This window comes from Pecten maximus, chromosome 1 (assembly GCF_902652985.1).
Source record: "Pecten maximus chromosome 1, xPecMax1.1, whole genome shotgun sequence".
NCBI classification, from domain to species: domain Eukaryota; kingdom Metazoa; phylum Mollusca; class Bivalvia; order Pectinida; family Pectinidae; genus Pecten; species Pecten maximus.
In genome coordinates, this window is record NC_047015.1 from 48,007,778 (window position 1) to 48,022,881 (window position 15,104).

The following is a 15,104-nucleotide window of genomic DNA, read 5'->3' on the forward strand; positions in this document are numbered from 1 at the left end:
GTACTACGATCAAGAGCTTCTATCATATGGCATTGATTTTGAAAAAAAAAAGATAGAAAAAGAAAAAAGAATAGGAGGGGGGGGGGGGGGGGGGGGCTCCGTAGGATTCGAACTCGCGTCGTGATAAAAATTTATTGAAAGACTAACCCATTAGCCCACTCAGCTGTGGTGACCACTCATGAAACGGGTGAAGAATATTAGATAATATAAAATTGTAACAGCCATGACTCACGAGCGTGTATTATTGGCACGAGCGTGGGTTATTGGAAAATAATACATGGTTTTAAACCAATCAAAACTGGCGTTGCATAACAAGCATGGTAGAATTAAGCATCATTCTTTTTTCATATCTCATGAAACCAGGTGAGCGATGCAGGCCCTCTGGGCCTCTTGTATTTTACAAAAAATTTTACTGTGGAATAAATGTTCATTTCATGTTAAGAAGGGACTTCCAGTTATCAGAGTTTGAGATGATGAGGTTTGACTGTATTTTAAATCAAAATATTTAATAGTTATTGTAAAAGATATGAATCAAAATCAATACCATATTTAATTTATACACACTAAAATAGATATGGAGGGACTGTCGTATCATATATCGTACCTTGGCTTATGTGTGTTGTGTTTCATATTTTGTATATGAAATGATGTTAGCCAGCTTGGTACACTAGATATGTATGCATATCTTCAAATTCACTCCCAGTAAAAATATTTTTCACATACCAATGGGGTTTATGATTATCATGATAGGATGACTTTTTATATTGCATAGCTTTTCTACTTTAAAAACATTAATGTCATTTAAACTATAAGATTATATATGCATGTGCCTATTTATGAGGATTTGTATCTGATGTATATCATTTAGATAATTTACCTTCAAAATGATGAGTCACAAATGATGAGTCCGATAGGTTTTTATTGACTGGTATTTCAATAAATCTTTTTAAGCCTATTTGATAGTGTGCTACCAGTTCAGACGGATTCAGTAATAAATACCAGTGATATTTGTATGTTTAAGCCTGTACTCACAGCCTCATTTGGTATGCAAGTTATACAGAAAAGGCATGCAATACTATATATATAGCTAGCTGTAGTAAAGTACATATAAATGTATCTCAATTAGAAAATAGATCTATATATAGATAGTACAGGTATTCTATGTCATGTGTGTCATACTTACTAGTACTGTGAATCAGATCTAATGTACTGTTAAATTACTTCCCTGTGTACATGTATATATATATATATATTTATATAGGGTCTAGTAAGTAATAACGACGGTATAAACCAATATAGGTACTGGATCCTAACAAGCAAATGTTGGATGCATATTACTAGAAATAGATATATGTCAAGTAGTAATAACGACAGTACAGACAAGTAAATTGTCGAATTTTCGAGGCAATCTGCCCCTTTATCAAGACACAGATAAATTACATCCGATCACATACAGACACAGAACATGGAAGAGTTACACAAATATGGTAGGTACAAAAAAAAAAAAAAAAAAATCGTAATGTTGTAAAAATGATCCCCCTCGGCCGATACGTAATTCGCAGAGGGCCTGTTATGATTAATTAGGAAACATCTTGGTGGTGTACAGATGCTAAAAGTAAATTAATGAATGAATAAATAAATAAATAAATAAATAAATAACTTAAAGATTTAACAAAATAGCATCGCGGGTGGATTCGATGTGATGGCAGCGCGTGTTATGTCGTGAATGTTTTTGTTGTGCATTGTGCCGTGTTGATTTCATTATTTATATATATATATATACATATCATAAAATACATATTATATAATAAAAAAGGAACATTAACGAAGCAGAAAAAAAAACTTTCAGAAGCCAACAGTTATGAGAAGAAGCACAGAGCAAAAAGTATATATAATGCTTAAACAGGAGCATGGACAGCAAAATCATGACCTTATTAAAAGTGTCACCCTTCTAGTGGAAAAAGTGTGGGATATTCTGTGTGTAAAGTTTTTCAAAACATTTTTGTATGAGCGTTTTTTCATTGTTTGGTAGTTCACACTTTCTTAAAATACCAAATAGATTATAGAAATAAGTATTGTTCTTTGATAAACATTTATTGAAACAATAAAAGAGACAAATTTTTTGTTTGGGTTTTTTTTAATTTTGCAAGTCAGATCTTTTTTGTTTTACTGATAATGATCATGTTGGCATGTTTTTTATCAGCCCGAAACTGCAATCTAATTAAAATCTAGATGGTCATATATTCTCACTACGTTACATGAACATCTAACAACATCCCATAAGGGGTCACGTCAGGGTGACCTCCGAGATGTGTATAGTTCACTTTCAGGACGAATTGGCCTTTTGCCGATGTCATCGAAGCAAAACATTTCGTCACAGCTTGCATCTGAAGCAAACCATTTCGGCACATTATATAGCTATATGTTTTATGGGACGAAATGACTTGAAACAAATTGACAGATTATAGAAGCTTTACACTCTAGTCATGCTAATTCGGACATATAAAATTCACTTCCAAGATTCTGGAAGTAGCCATTTGATTGGCTAATCCATAAGGTTACCCTGACGTGACCCCTGATGGGATGTTGTTAGATGTTCATGTAACGAAGTGAGAATGATCATCTAGATTTTAATTAGATTGGGCAATCTAAAAACAGTTAGTCTGTATACTGTATACGAAATGTATTCAAATTAATGACCAGGGGTCATAAATGAGTCAAGCTCAAAATTCAAAGCTTTCAATATTTCAATTTGTTTACCAGGAAATACCATGGTGTGAAAAACCATTCTTCACAATTCTCAACATAACCTGTTAAAATTTTTCCACTTGGAGGCCAGGTGGCACAGTGGTAACACACTTGCCTTTCACCTTGGTGGCAGGGTTTGATTCTCCTATCAGAAGTGAAAATATATTTGTGGTTACCTGCATGACTAACTGTTTTTTATTTGGGTACTCTGGATTCATTCCTTGATAAGACCCTGCTTCTGCTTCCATCCGGTCCAACAAGAGTTATTAATTAGGGCCCCGCATCGAGAGATGCGGGTGCCCTATAGTCATCAGGTTGTCCGTCTGTCCGTTTTTTTTCTTCTGCACAAAAATGATTGAAGGAGATGAAGGATTTGTATCAAATTGGAACTGATGATTCCTCATGCATCCTAGATCAGATGTGTAGTATTTCATGCAAATCGGATTCAAAATGGCTGTTAGGCGGCCATATTGGATTTTAACATTAACATGAAAATACTGGATCTTTGTTGTTTTTAACTGTTCACTATTCGATTATGCAAAGTTGTCAAGAAATAAACCAAGAGTTAACTGACAGAATGATCAAACTCATAGTTCAAGGTCACAAGTTCAAAGGTCAACGGTCAAGGTCATCCTGGGTCGGCTTCAAAATGCCAGGTAATCGACCCTTTTGGATTTTAGCAGTCAAAACAATTTTGACATTTTCTTATCAATGAATGATCTTGTTTTTGATATGCTTTTATATAGATTTGAAACATTAGTTATAGCAGATTGCAGAATTGTTTATTACAACTGCTGTGCTCTTTATGGTAAGTATAAAAATGTTTTATTAGGGCCCCGTATCGAAGATGGAGGATTTCGGTGAAAATTTGTACATAGTGGTATTTAGGGAAGCCAAACACAATGGTACCACTTACGAAACCGTCTGTTGCCATGGTAACAAATGGAGGTTTCTGATTGGTTGCAATTTTGATATTGTTCGATTTCGGTGAAAATTGGTACATAGTACGTGGTATTTAGGGAAGCCACCACACAATAGTACCACTTACGAACCCGTCTGTTGCCATGGTAACAAATGGAGGTTTCTGATTGGTCGAAATTTAGTCATTGTACGATTTTGGTGAGAATTGGTATATAGGAGTTTTGAGGGAACAATGGTTCACCTTTCCAAAACCTGTGTTGTCATGGGAATGAAATAGAGGCTTCTGATTGGTCGAAATTTTTATATTATTTGATTCCGGTGAAAATTGGTACATACAGGTATTGAGGGAAGCCGATTTTCAATGATGTAACATTTTACATATTGACATAAAACCACAATACACACATACATATACAATACTATTACAGTCTTCCATTAGCATAATTTATGACTTATGCAAAGTTGGTCACAATCAAACAAGATATCAACTGACCAAAGTTCAAAATCAATGGGTCATATATTAAGGTCGGATTGACATTTTTTAAATGGTAAATATTTGGTTATGACATTATGAAGGTAAGTTGGTGTCAAGTGACCAAATTTTAAAGTTGATTGGGTCTAAATATAAAAAGTTTTAAAACAAAAAAAGGTGAAAAAAGTACTGGTTTGGATTTCTTATACCTTAAATGACAAAAAAAAGGACATTATTAAAATATTTAAAAAAAAATCCTTTTTTCTCCCCTTTTCTTCACATTTGGTATGGGTTTTTTTCAGAAACCCCTCTCAAGTTTACCTTATCAAAATAACTGCATAGAGTTTATATCAGTTTGTGTGCTCCTTGAAATTTGATTTGAAACAAATTTGAAAATTGTAATGCTTGTAGAATTCTTTAAGCTAGCTTTTCCATACAATAATAATAAGCAGTATCGTCAGTGGCCCTATTAATGCTAACATGAATGAAACAATAGCAAAGATTAATCAAAAACATATATCTAATAGTTTCATGTCAATATATTACAATCAGTGTTTTTCCTGAGTATTTTGGGAAAACTTCAATATGCCAAATTGGGAAATTTGGGCGCAAACTAAATTTTTCCCAATTTATTACCAGTGGTAATAAATTGGGAATAAAATTACACCCAAACACACACATTGAATTTTCTATGCTAATCAATTTTACAGTGCACAGTGTTTTCCGAAAAAGGAAACTGGGAATTTTTTCATTGATTGTGAAAAGTCGTCATACAAATGTTATTTGGAATTTTCGAGTTGATTTTGGGAAAAAATCAGACTAAAACGTATTGAGAATGGGGTCGTTTAGCGCACCCAATTATATAGGCAGGAAATACCCTGAAGGGTCAGACACATAGCGGGGCCCTTTCTGATGTGTCAGTGTTCTAGTTAAGTTAAGGTAACTTGTTTTGCAATTATTGTAAATATAAATAAAGTTCACATGTTTTTTCCATTTTTATTTCCAGGGCATTGACGATGTCTATCGGTTCGCCATATTCTTTATAGAGTACTCGCTCATCCTTGTACAGTTTATCCTAACTTGGTTTGTGGACAGAAGAAAAAATGAATTTGTACCGACCGCTGATGTTCATGATGTAAGTACTTAACCACAGTGCTGGTATGTGGACTGCTGTATACATTTTCACAATTTTCCAGGATGTTATGTAGCAGTTGTTCCAGTCGACCAAATTTGCACAATCACACCTGGTTAACTGTCTGCTATAAAAACTTGTACAACATTTGTGTGTATGATATAAATATTTACACAATCACGCATTGTTAACTTTCTGCAGTAAAAACTTCTACAACATTTGTATGATATAAATATTCACATAATTATGCCTTGTTAACTTTAATTCTGCATTGGAAACTTATACAACAATTGTGTGTATACATATACATAGTTATTTACTTGGTATTTATTTTTGTGCTATATTTTGATTAAAAATAGTTTGATGATAGTGAATATATATAACATCATTCCAGTGAATATTTCATTTACCAATGCAACAGTATAGAAATTGGGTCATTATTGTGGCAAAATGTTCACAGACAAAATTTCATTTTCAGTAGTTAAAAGTTATTAAAATGAGCTGTAGAAATTTACTTTACTTGACCATTTAGCTTTAAAGGAAAGATAACTCTGAAAAATAAATCTGATTAAAGTTACAGATTTACCTTAGGTCCATTATTGAAACGAAGTAAAAATTTATAGCTAATTAACAGAGACTAGATATATTATCCAATCAGATTTATACCAAAAACATGTGTACTATTTTAAGTAATATTTGAGATTGTACACAACAAAAAGGAAACTAAACAATCTCATATGATTAATAAAGTTTTAAAATTTCACATGCATTTTTAATGGTTACGATTTCAGGACATTCTGAAATGATTATAACCTATCCTAGCTATAGCCCTGACATATTATTTTGTTGTAGAAACCATGTCCTGAGGCAGACTCCTCCTTTATATCAAGGATCAGTTTTTGGTGGTTTTCAAGGTATGCAAATGAGCAAAATTGTCTGATAAGTCCAATATATATTAAATATCTAATATATTAACGACCAACTTAAAGAATGCTCATATTTCCACAAATGAGATGAAATTTTATTTCATGACTATTAAAACTTTAAGATCTTATTTTTTTTTTTTTTGATGCTGACATTTCCTGTGTTATTTTTTTGTTCCCTCAAATGTAAAAAAGTTGATTTACTATAAAGCTAGACCTTTTGTAGAAGTAGACATTCCTCTGTTTTTACAGTATTGTGGTACAGGGGTATAAGCGGGCGTTGGATAGGAATGATCTTTTTGCCATGAATGAAGAGGATATGTGTAGCAGTATTATTCCACACTTTGACAAGTACTGGCAACAGGAGATTGAGAAAGAGAAAAGGTTTGTTAAATAACTCTTTGATAGGATATTTAAAGTTGATGAATATTTCAAGATTTAGTAAGCGCTAATCCAGTAGAATATATATCCAATGCATGTTGGACATAAAAGAAATCCTGGCTTGTCATTGTAGAGTTTGAATAAAATAACTTTTTATTCTTGTTTGACAAATCTGTAGTCCTCCCATTGATTAGATTTTTTTAGCATAGCCTTAATGCTCTATTGAAATATAAGTATGTGTTTACATCCATTCTCAAGAGTTTAGTTTCATTGATATCAAGCCAGATATGAAATTATTTCGCAACCAGAAAAATATATGGTTAACAATAGTCAACAAAAGTTTGGGACATCTCTATCATACCTTTCAACATTATTTGATGTATTTCAGCTCAAATCGATACGCAGAAACTCCCAGTACAGATGGCATTGAGTTACAGACAAGACAACGACAGGGAGAAACCTACACAGAGGTTCATGTCGCTGATGGAAAACCTCCCTACAAAGCCAAGCTACTCATCTGCCTCATCAAAGCATTCTGGCCAATGTTTCTTCTATCTGGTCTCTTTAAACTTATCTACGACATCCTGCAATTTGTTAGTCCACTCATCCTCAAGTAAGTTGTTTGTTAATCCACTCATCCTCAAGTAAGTTGTTTGTTAATTCACTCATCCTCAGGTAAGTTGTTTGTTAGTCCACTCATCCTCAAGTAAGTTGTTTGTTAGTCCACTCATCCTCAAGTAAGTTGTTTGTTAGTCCACTCATCCTCAAGTAAGTTGTTTGTTAATTCACTCATCCTCAAGTAAGTTGTTTGTTAGTCCACTCATCCTCAAGTAAGTTGTTTGTTAATTCACTCATCCTCAAGTAAGTTGTTTGTTAGTCCACTCATCCTCAAGTAAGTTGTTTGTTAATTCACTCATCCTCAGGTAAGTTGTTTGTTAGTCCACTCATCCTCAAGTAAGTTGTTTGTTAATTCACTCATCCTCAGGTAAGTTGTTTGTTAGTCCACTCATCCTCAAGTAAGTTGTTTGTTAGTCCACTCATCCTCAAGTAAGTTGTTTGTTAATTCACTCATCCTCAAGTAAGTTGTTTGTTAATTCACTCATCCTCAAGTAAGTTGTTTGTTAGTCCACTCATCCTCAAGTAAGTTGTTTATTAGTCCACTCATCCTCAAGTAAGTTGTTTGTTAGTCCACTTATCCTCAAGTAAGTTGTTTGTTAGTCCACTCATCCTCAAGTAAGTTGTTTATTAGTCCACTCATCCTTGAGTAAGTTGTTTGTTATTCCACTCATCCTCGAGTAAGTTGTTTGTTAGTCCACTCATCCTCAAGAAAGTTGTTTATTAGTCCACACATCCTCAAGTAAGTTGTTTGTTAGTCCACTCATCCTCAAGTAAGTTGTTTGTTAGTCCACTCATCCTCAAGTTAGTTGTTTGTTAGTCCACTCATCCTCAAGTAAGTTGTTTGTTAGTCCACTCATCCTCAAGTTAGTTGTTTATTAGTCCACTCATCCTCAAGTAAGTTGTTTGTTAGTCCACTCATCCTAAAGTAAGTTGTTTGTTAGTCGACTCATCCTCAGGTAAGTTGTTTGTTAGTCCACTCATCCTCAAGTAAGTTGTTTGTTAGTCCACTCATCCTCAAGTAAGTTGTTTGTTAATCCACTCATCCTCAAGTGAGTTGTTTGTTTATTCACTCATCCTCAAGGAAGTTGTTTGTTAGTCCATTCATCCTCAAGTAAGTTGTTTGTTAGTCCACTCATCCTCAGGTAAGTTGTTTGTTAGTCCACTCATCCTCGAGTTACTTGTTTGTTAGTCCACTCATCCTCAAGTAAGTTGTTTGTAAGTCACTCATCCTCAAGTAAGTTGTTTGTTAGTCCACTCATCCTCAAGTAAGTTGTTTGTTAGTCCACTCATCCTCAAGTAAGTTGTTTGTTAATCCACTCATCCTCAAGTGAGTTGTTTGTTAGTCCACTCATCCTCAAGTAAGTTGTTTGTTAGTCCACTCATCCTCAGGTAAGTTGTTTGTTAGTCCATTCATCCTCAAGGAAGTTGTTTGTTAGTCCATTCATCCTCAAGAAAGTTGTTTGATAAATGACTAAGATTAATCCCCTATAAATAAGTAGTACTGATACTGAAACTGATTTTTTTCTTATGATTCAAATTGATCTCAGTTTAGCTGCATATTTTCTATAAATTATGTATTTTCACAGAAATATGTATCAGATCATAATTTTCAATATAGATTTTATCTACAATATATCTTTTTAATCGAAGATGTTAAAAGTTACAAGCCATTGAAATTTTTAAAATCTTCACTGTTACAGTGAAGATTTACAATGTGCATACATGCCATATTTTTGGGGGACCAATAAGGGAGATTGATGATTATTTTAAGGGAGTTTTGCCTAAAATAAGGGAGATTTGTGCGCGACATGAATATCGACATTTTTACTCAATTTTAAAGCAATAAACTAATTTTGAAAGTGATAAAGAATATTTATATTTATTTTGGATATTAATCATATACAAACAACAAAAAGTAAAAAAAATGCAATAAGTATACATTCAAAGTCTGATGATATGAAATTATTTTTTGATTTTGTTTATGTAACACAAAAAGTTTCACAGCTTTATGCATATTACATAACAGCATTTGAAAAGGGTATATTATAATTACATGTAGCTAAAGATTAAGACAAGCAAGTTAATCATTTATCTGTTTTGATTTTCTTAAAATTAGAAAGCTTGATCCACTCTGAGGGAACACATCAGTTGTAAAAATCACCATGAAATGTCCTGTGGAATCCCTTATGTTGGAACATTTAGATATAAAAAGATTCCAAGTGTGCAAGTGTATACATGAAGTCATGAGAACTGAAGATGTTCATGTTAGGAGACTGCAGTAAATCTTATCACGATCATTCTAGATTTTGTATATTGTCTCTGTCATGGACGGTACAGTCATTGTAAACATCATGATTGACCACTACGACCAACAGATGTGCTAATTTTGATAGTTTTCTGAAAGAAAATATCGGATTTCATCTTGCTATCACTGATCAACGATACACATGTTAAATGAAAAACGCGTGTGATTTTGCGTCTGACCAGACTCTGTATCAATTACCATCATCAAAGTAGGGTCCTAAAAGAAAACAAACAATAATTCAAGTCTGTTAGCAAAGGGGGTTTAAGTTGTTTGTAAGCGACTTGCCTTTATTTCATGGTGATAGATATTCTAGCGCAAACATTACACTAGCCAGAGCTTCGTGTGAAAGCCGTGTCTAACAGGCGCCATTTTGATTGAGTGATCACGTGAACAGATGGATCACGTGATCGCTAAATTTAGCTAAATCTCGAGAGAAAAACTACTGAATTGTAAACAAAAATGGCGTCGGCAAAAATACCGGAGGGAATTACAAAATACGGGAATTTGGGTTCTCCTCCCAGGAGGAAATAAATGACTTGAAAATAAGGGAGATTTTGTCTCACGCCGGGAGGTATGGCATGTATGAATGTGTATTGGTTCTCACAACAGACACAAGTTGAATGTGCTGAATGAATTTTCTGTAGAAACAATTAGTCTTATTGATGGAACATCTGTCTAGTTAGGAAAAATGTTTGAAAGTTGAAAATGTTTGGAGAATTCAAACTGTATTCAGGTGAATATTACAAAGCTTTTTATTAGCAAAAACTGCTGAAAGTTGAAAATGAAAACTATTACAATAGCACTGAGGATATGAATGCTTAAATTTCAGACTGCTGATCATGTTTACACGAGATAAAACAGAGTACCAGTGGCGCGGTTATCTCTATGCAGTGTTGATGTTTCTCGTGGCGTTTGTACAGTCCTTTATTCTCCACCAGTACTTCCACATTGCTCAGCTACTGGGCATGAGACTCAGGACTGCCATAATTACCATTGTCTACAGAAAGGTAACTAAAGGGACCCCAAACTATTGTTACGTATTGTGTTGTTATAAGATCTATTGTTCTCTTGGGTGGGTGGCACAGTAGTAACACACTTGAGCCGGGGTTTGATTCACCGATCGGACATAGAAAATTATTAGGTCATCTGTCCAACCGTATGGGTTTTCCCTTGGTACTTTAGTTTTCTCCCGCAGCAAGACCGCTCATGTACTTCCATTGTAACCATTTTGTTTGGTTTGTTTTTGTTTAACGTCCTATTAACAGTCAGGGTCATTTAAGGACGTGCCAGGTTTTGGAGGTGGAGGAAAGCCGGAGTACCCGGAGACCATTGCGGCCAACAAGCTCGATTAATATAATGTGTTCTAATATAATTATATATTTCACAATTGCTGTAAAATAAAAAAAAAGTTAACTTTTTTTTTATTGTTCTCGGTTTATTATGGAATCAACATCTGCTCTTTTTAGTCCTTCATATTATCTGTTCAAGTTGCTGTTCAAATACTATTACATATCACCAGAAAATTCTTGTGGGTGATTACCAAAGAAAAAATTCTAAAACTTTTCCATGTATGCTCCTCATGGTGCCTAATTATACATATTACATTTAAAGACTAATTTGAAACCAAGATGGCAAACAGGCAGCTATCTATATTGAGAGTTTGAGTTTGCACAATTTCTTGAGAAATGTATCACGACAGTTGTGTCTTTTTCCAAGATGAAATGTTAGTGTTTTCTAGTTAAGCAAAATAAGTTTTGAGATTGATTGGAATAATAAAATTGCTGACAGGTAGCCATCTTGGAATCAGACAATTTGTTTCCACACAATTTCGTAGAAATAACTTAATAAATTTTCCCCAAATTTCTTTGTCTATAGTTGTGCCTGTTCAGCTTTGGAATTTATAAGCAGAACAAAGGCACAATAAGAAAAAAATTCAGAGATAAACATTGTACATAGAACCAATATAAATCCCTCCGAAATCCCCTTTTAGAATTGCCGTATGTTGACAAACATTTCTCTTGTGATTAACCTTATTGTGATTTGGTTTCTGACCTGTTTTTTGTCAGATGTTACTGTTATCCAATGCGGCTCGTCGTACGTCTACAGTCGGGGAAATCGTAAACTTGATGTCTGTAGATGCCCAGAGGTTTATGGATCTGATGACGTACTTCCACACGATTTGGTCTGGCCCCTTCCAGATTGCAGTATCCCTGTACTTCCTGTGGCAGACACTTGGCCCGTCCGTACTGGCTGGGACAGGAGTAATGATTATCATGATTCCAGTCAATGCTGTTATTGCCAAAAAGACGCGAGACCTTCAGGTAATTTTTGGCGTTATAATAAAAGAATTTTTGTTATAAGATTGCTACTATGTATAACAGCATATATATAAAGATGCATCTTGTCATTTGATATTGATTTTTATATTGTATTACCAATGATAAATCAAATTTAGAATAACAGCATCTTTCTAACTTTAAACTGTAATCATTGGCTGCTTTTTTTTTAGATGAAACAAATGAGATTGAAAGACTCCAGAATCAAATTGATGAATGAAGTCCTCAATGGCATCAAGGTAAGTACATTTTAAAATGTCTCATTAATCTGTGTTGAAATGTAGCCACTTATGAAAGGAATTAGATAGTGACTGGATTATCAAGGATAAGACATTACAGTCGGGTGTTCAGCTGCTGGGCATGAAACTCAGGACTGCCATAATTACTATACAGAACGGTAACTACAGGGACGCCAAAGTATTGTTATTACGTATTGTGTTACAAGATCTATTGTTCTCCTGGTTGGGAGTCACAATGGTAATACACTTGCCTTTCACCTAAGCGGCTGGGGTTTGATTCCCCGATCGGACGTGAAAAGATATGGGGTCACCTGCCCGACCACGTGGGTTTTCCCCTGGTTCTCTGATTTACTCCCACAGTAAGACCCCTCGATGTTATTAAAAGGTTAAGGTTTAGTGTTTAAATTTAAGTACAAGTGGGACAAATCAGCTGTATATGATGGTGTTTAATTCTTTTTTTTTGGCTCTACTGTAATTTGTATTCACAAATAGATAAGGGATGGAGCATCAACACAAAGGATTCCATAAACTTGTAGGTTTTAATATGTTTACATGTTTCGGATGGCTAGGCCAACCGTCATCAGAATAATTTTACATCAATTTGGTAAAAGGATAGCTAAGGTGCAAATGACGGTTCAACAATCTGATTGTTACATTGTCACGTGATTAAACAATGGTATAATGAAGTGCCGGGAAAAGGCAAAGTAACTTGTGATGGACATAATGGAAATATGTTTATGGTTGGGATATTTAAAGATAGAAGATTATTGTTGAATAAAATTACATTAATAGGTTACAGTTTTTAGTTTTGTTGTGATTTAACAGAGTCAAAGATGCCATAAACACTGTAGATAGCAACTTGCGTCTCTCAGGTAAGTTGGTTTTTCATCCTGGCAAAATGTAGAATTTAAGGTAGTGTTCTCCGTTCTGAGGCGGATGTTGACGTTAGTCGGCGTCGTGGTGATAACAATTACTTTGACGTCATCGATGTTGTGATTGTCTGACGTAAAATGGCGGGAGTGCATCGGTAGGTTTGGTGTAAAGGGAGGTTTGCAGGGTACCGTCTTCTAGTTTGGAAATGGTGGTATCTAGAAAGTTTATCTGTGTTTCACTGGCCTCGTGGGTAAATTTGATGGTAGGGTGAAATTCGTTAAGGTTTCCCAAGAAGGAGTCAAGGGACTCGCTGCTGTGGGTCCAGATGAAAAATATGTCATCAATATATCGCCACCACACGAGCGGGGACAGGAGTTGTGATTGTAGGAAGGCCATTTCCAAATGATCCATGAATAAGATGGCGTAATTCGGAACACCATGACTACAATAGCTCCTCCCTTGTCGTCGGGTTTAATAACGATATCCTCTCGTTGTTGGAGTTTGTGGAGTGCAAGTTGTTCATCTTTATTAAGGTTTTTACGGTTGGCGCTGGTTGATTGGAGGTTTGGATGTGATAATTGGTTACATTGATGAAAGAGTCAAGATTGGCATCGAGGCCTGGTCGTGGGGTCAAGCCCGATGTTGGTCTGAATGGGTTGGCAGGTAGCGGTTCTTTATTGTGGAAAAAGAACTTGAGTCTGAATCAGCGGAAGAATAAAAGAGAATCCGTGCGGGTTTCTGTTTCGTTGGGCGGGCGTGGTGTTGGGCAGAAGGAAAGACCTAGTCAATATAGAATGTTCTACTGTTGTAAGTGGAGTAGAGGACAGATTCACAACGGCGTTGTCGTTGACAGATTTCTGTTTATTTAGTTTACGAAATGTTCTCCTTTTAATAAATTTCTCGGACACTCTAATGGTGGGGTTGGTGTCCGTGTCGCCATCAAGGTTGGTATTTTCCGAGTTTTCCGGAGAAGAGTTCATTCTGGATCTTTTCGTTGGATTTTACCTTTTTACTTTGTAATTTGTATTGAAAGTCGCTAATATATTATGTGTATATTGTACAATATGTTGGAAAATGTCTTAATCCGGTTTTAAATGCCACAGGGGAGGGAACCTTTTCTCTTTCAGGTTTTTACCTGAGGATATATTTACCTGAGGATATATTTACCTGAGGATATATTTAACTTTGATATATTTACCTGAGGATATATTTAACTTTGATATATTTACCTGAGGATATATTTACCTGAGGATATATTTAACTTTGATATATTTACCTGAGGATATATTTACCTGAGGATATATTTAACTTTGATATATTTACCTGAGGATATATTTACCTGAGGATATATTTAACTTTGATATATTTACCTGAGGTTATATTTAACTTTGATATATTTACCTGAGGTTATATTTAACTTTGATATATTCACCTGAGGATATATTTACCTGAGGATATATTTAACTTTGATATATTTACCTGAGGATATATTTAACTTTGATATATATACCTGAGGATATATACCATATATCAATGTAACTAGTTTACTTACCCTGTCTATATATCTCTGTTGATCTATAGGTGCTGAAGCTGTATGCCTGGGAGAAATCATTTGAGAAACAGGTGTTGGATATTCGTAACAAAGAGTTACAGGTTCTGAAGAGGATGGCCTACCTAAATGCTGCAGTGTCATTCACCTGGACCACAGCACCTTTCCTGGTAAGTGAATTACCATTATATCTGTTAGGGGTCTACCTTGTTCTGTTAAGTGTGTAACTATGACGATGTTCCTCAGTCTGAGGGGTCCGTGTCATTGTAGGTTAGGGGCTACCATGTTCTCTTCAGTGAGTTCCTCATCCTGTACAGACACTATAATTCTCTGAAGGTGTCTTCCTTGACGACTGACTTAAAGTGAAAATTTATCTTAATAGAGAATGTATGTTTGCAGGTGTCCTTGGTGACCTTTGCTGTTTATGTGATGGTGGATTCTAACAATGTCCTGGATGCAGAGAAAGCCTTCGTTTCTCTGTCTCTCTTCAACATCCTACGCTTCCCTCTATCTATGCTTCCTCAGGTCATCTCCAGTATTGTACAGGTAAGTCAAGGTCATCTCTATTATTGTACAGGTAAATCAAGGTCATCTCCAGTATTGTACA

The 15,104-nt window shown here is 35.0% G+C and overlaps 1 protein-coding gene across 1 annotated transcript in view; it reads left to right on the forward strand.

Moving 5' to 3' along the window:
• Positions 1-15,104, forward strand: part of LOC117336353 (multidrug resistance-associated protein 1-like) — a 76,822-nt gene that overhangs the window by 11,499 nt on the left and 50,219 nt on the right. The window contains exons 5-13 of the mRNA XM_033896858.1: positions 5,148-5,276; positions 6,126-6,187; positions 6,449-6,580; positions 6,966-7,190; positions 10,330-10,507; positions 11,567-11,821; positions 12,010-12,075; positions 14,530-14,667; positions 14,897-15,043. Coding sequence (XP_033752749.1) covers positions 5,148-5,276; positions 6,126-6,187; positions 6,449-6,580; positions 6,966-7,190; positions 10,330-10,507; positions 11,567-11,821; positions 12,010-12,075; positions 14,530-14,667; positions 14,897-15,043 — 1,332 coding nt within the window. The remainder of the gene's footprint in view (positions 1-5,147; positions 5,277-6,125; positions 6,188-6,448; positions 6,581-6,965; positions 7,191-10,329; positions 10,508-11,566; positions 11,822-12,009; positions 12,076-14,529; positions 14,668-14,896; positions 15,044-15,104) is intronic.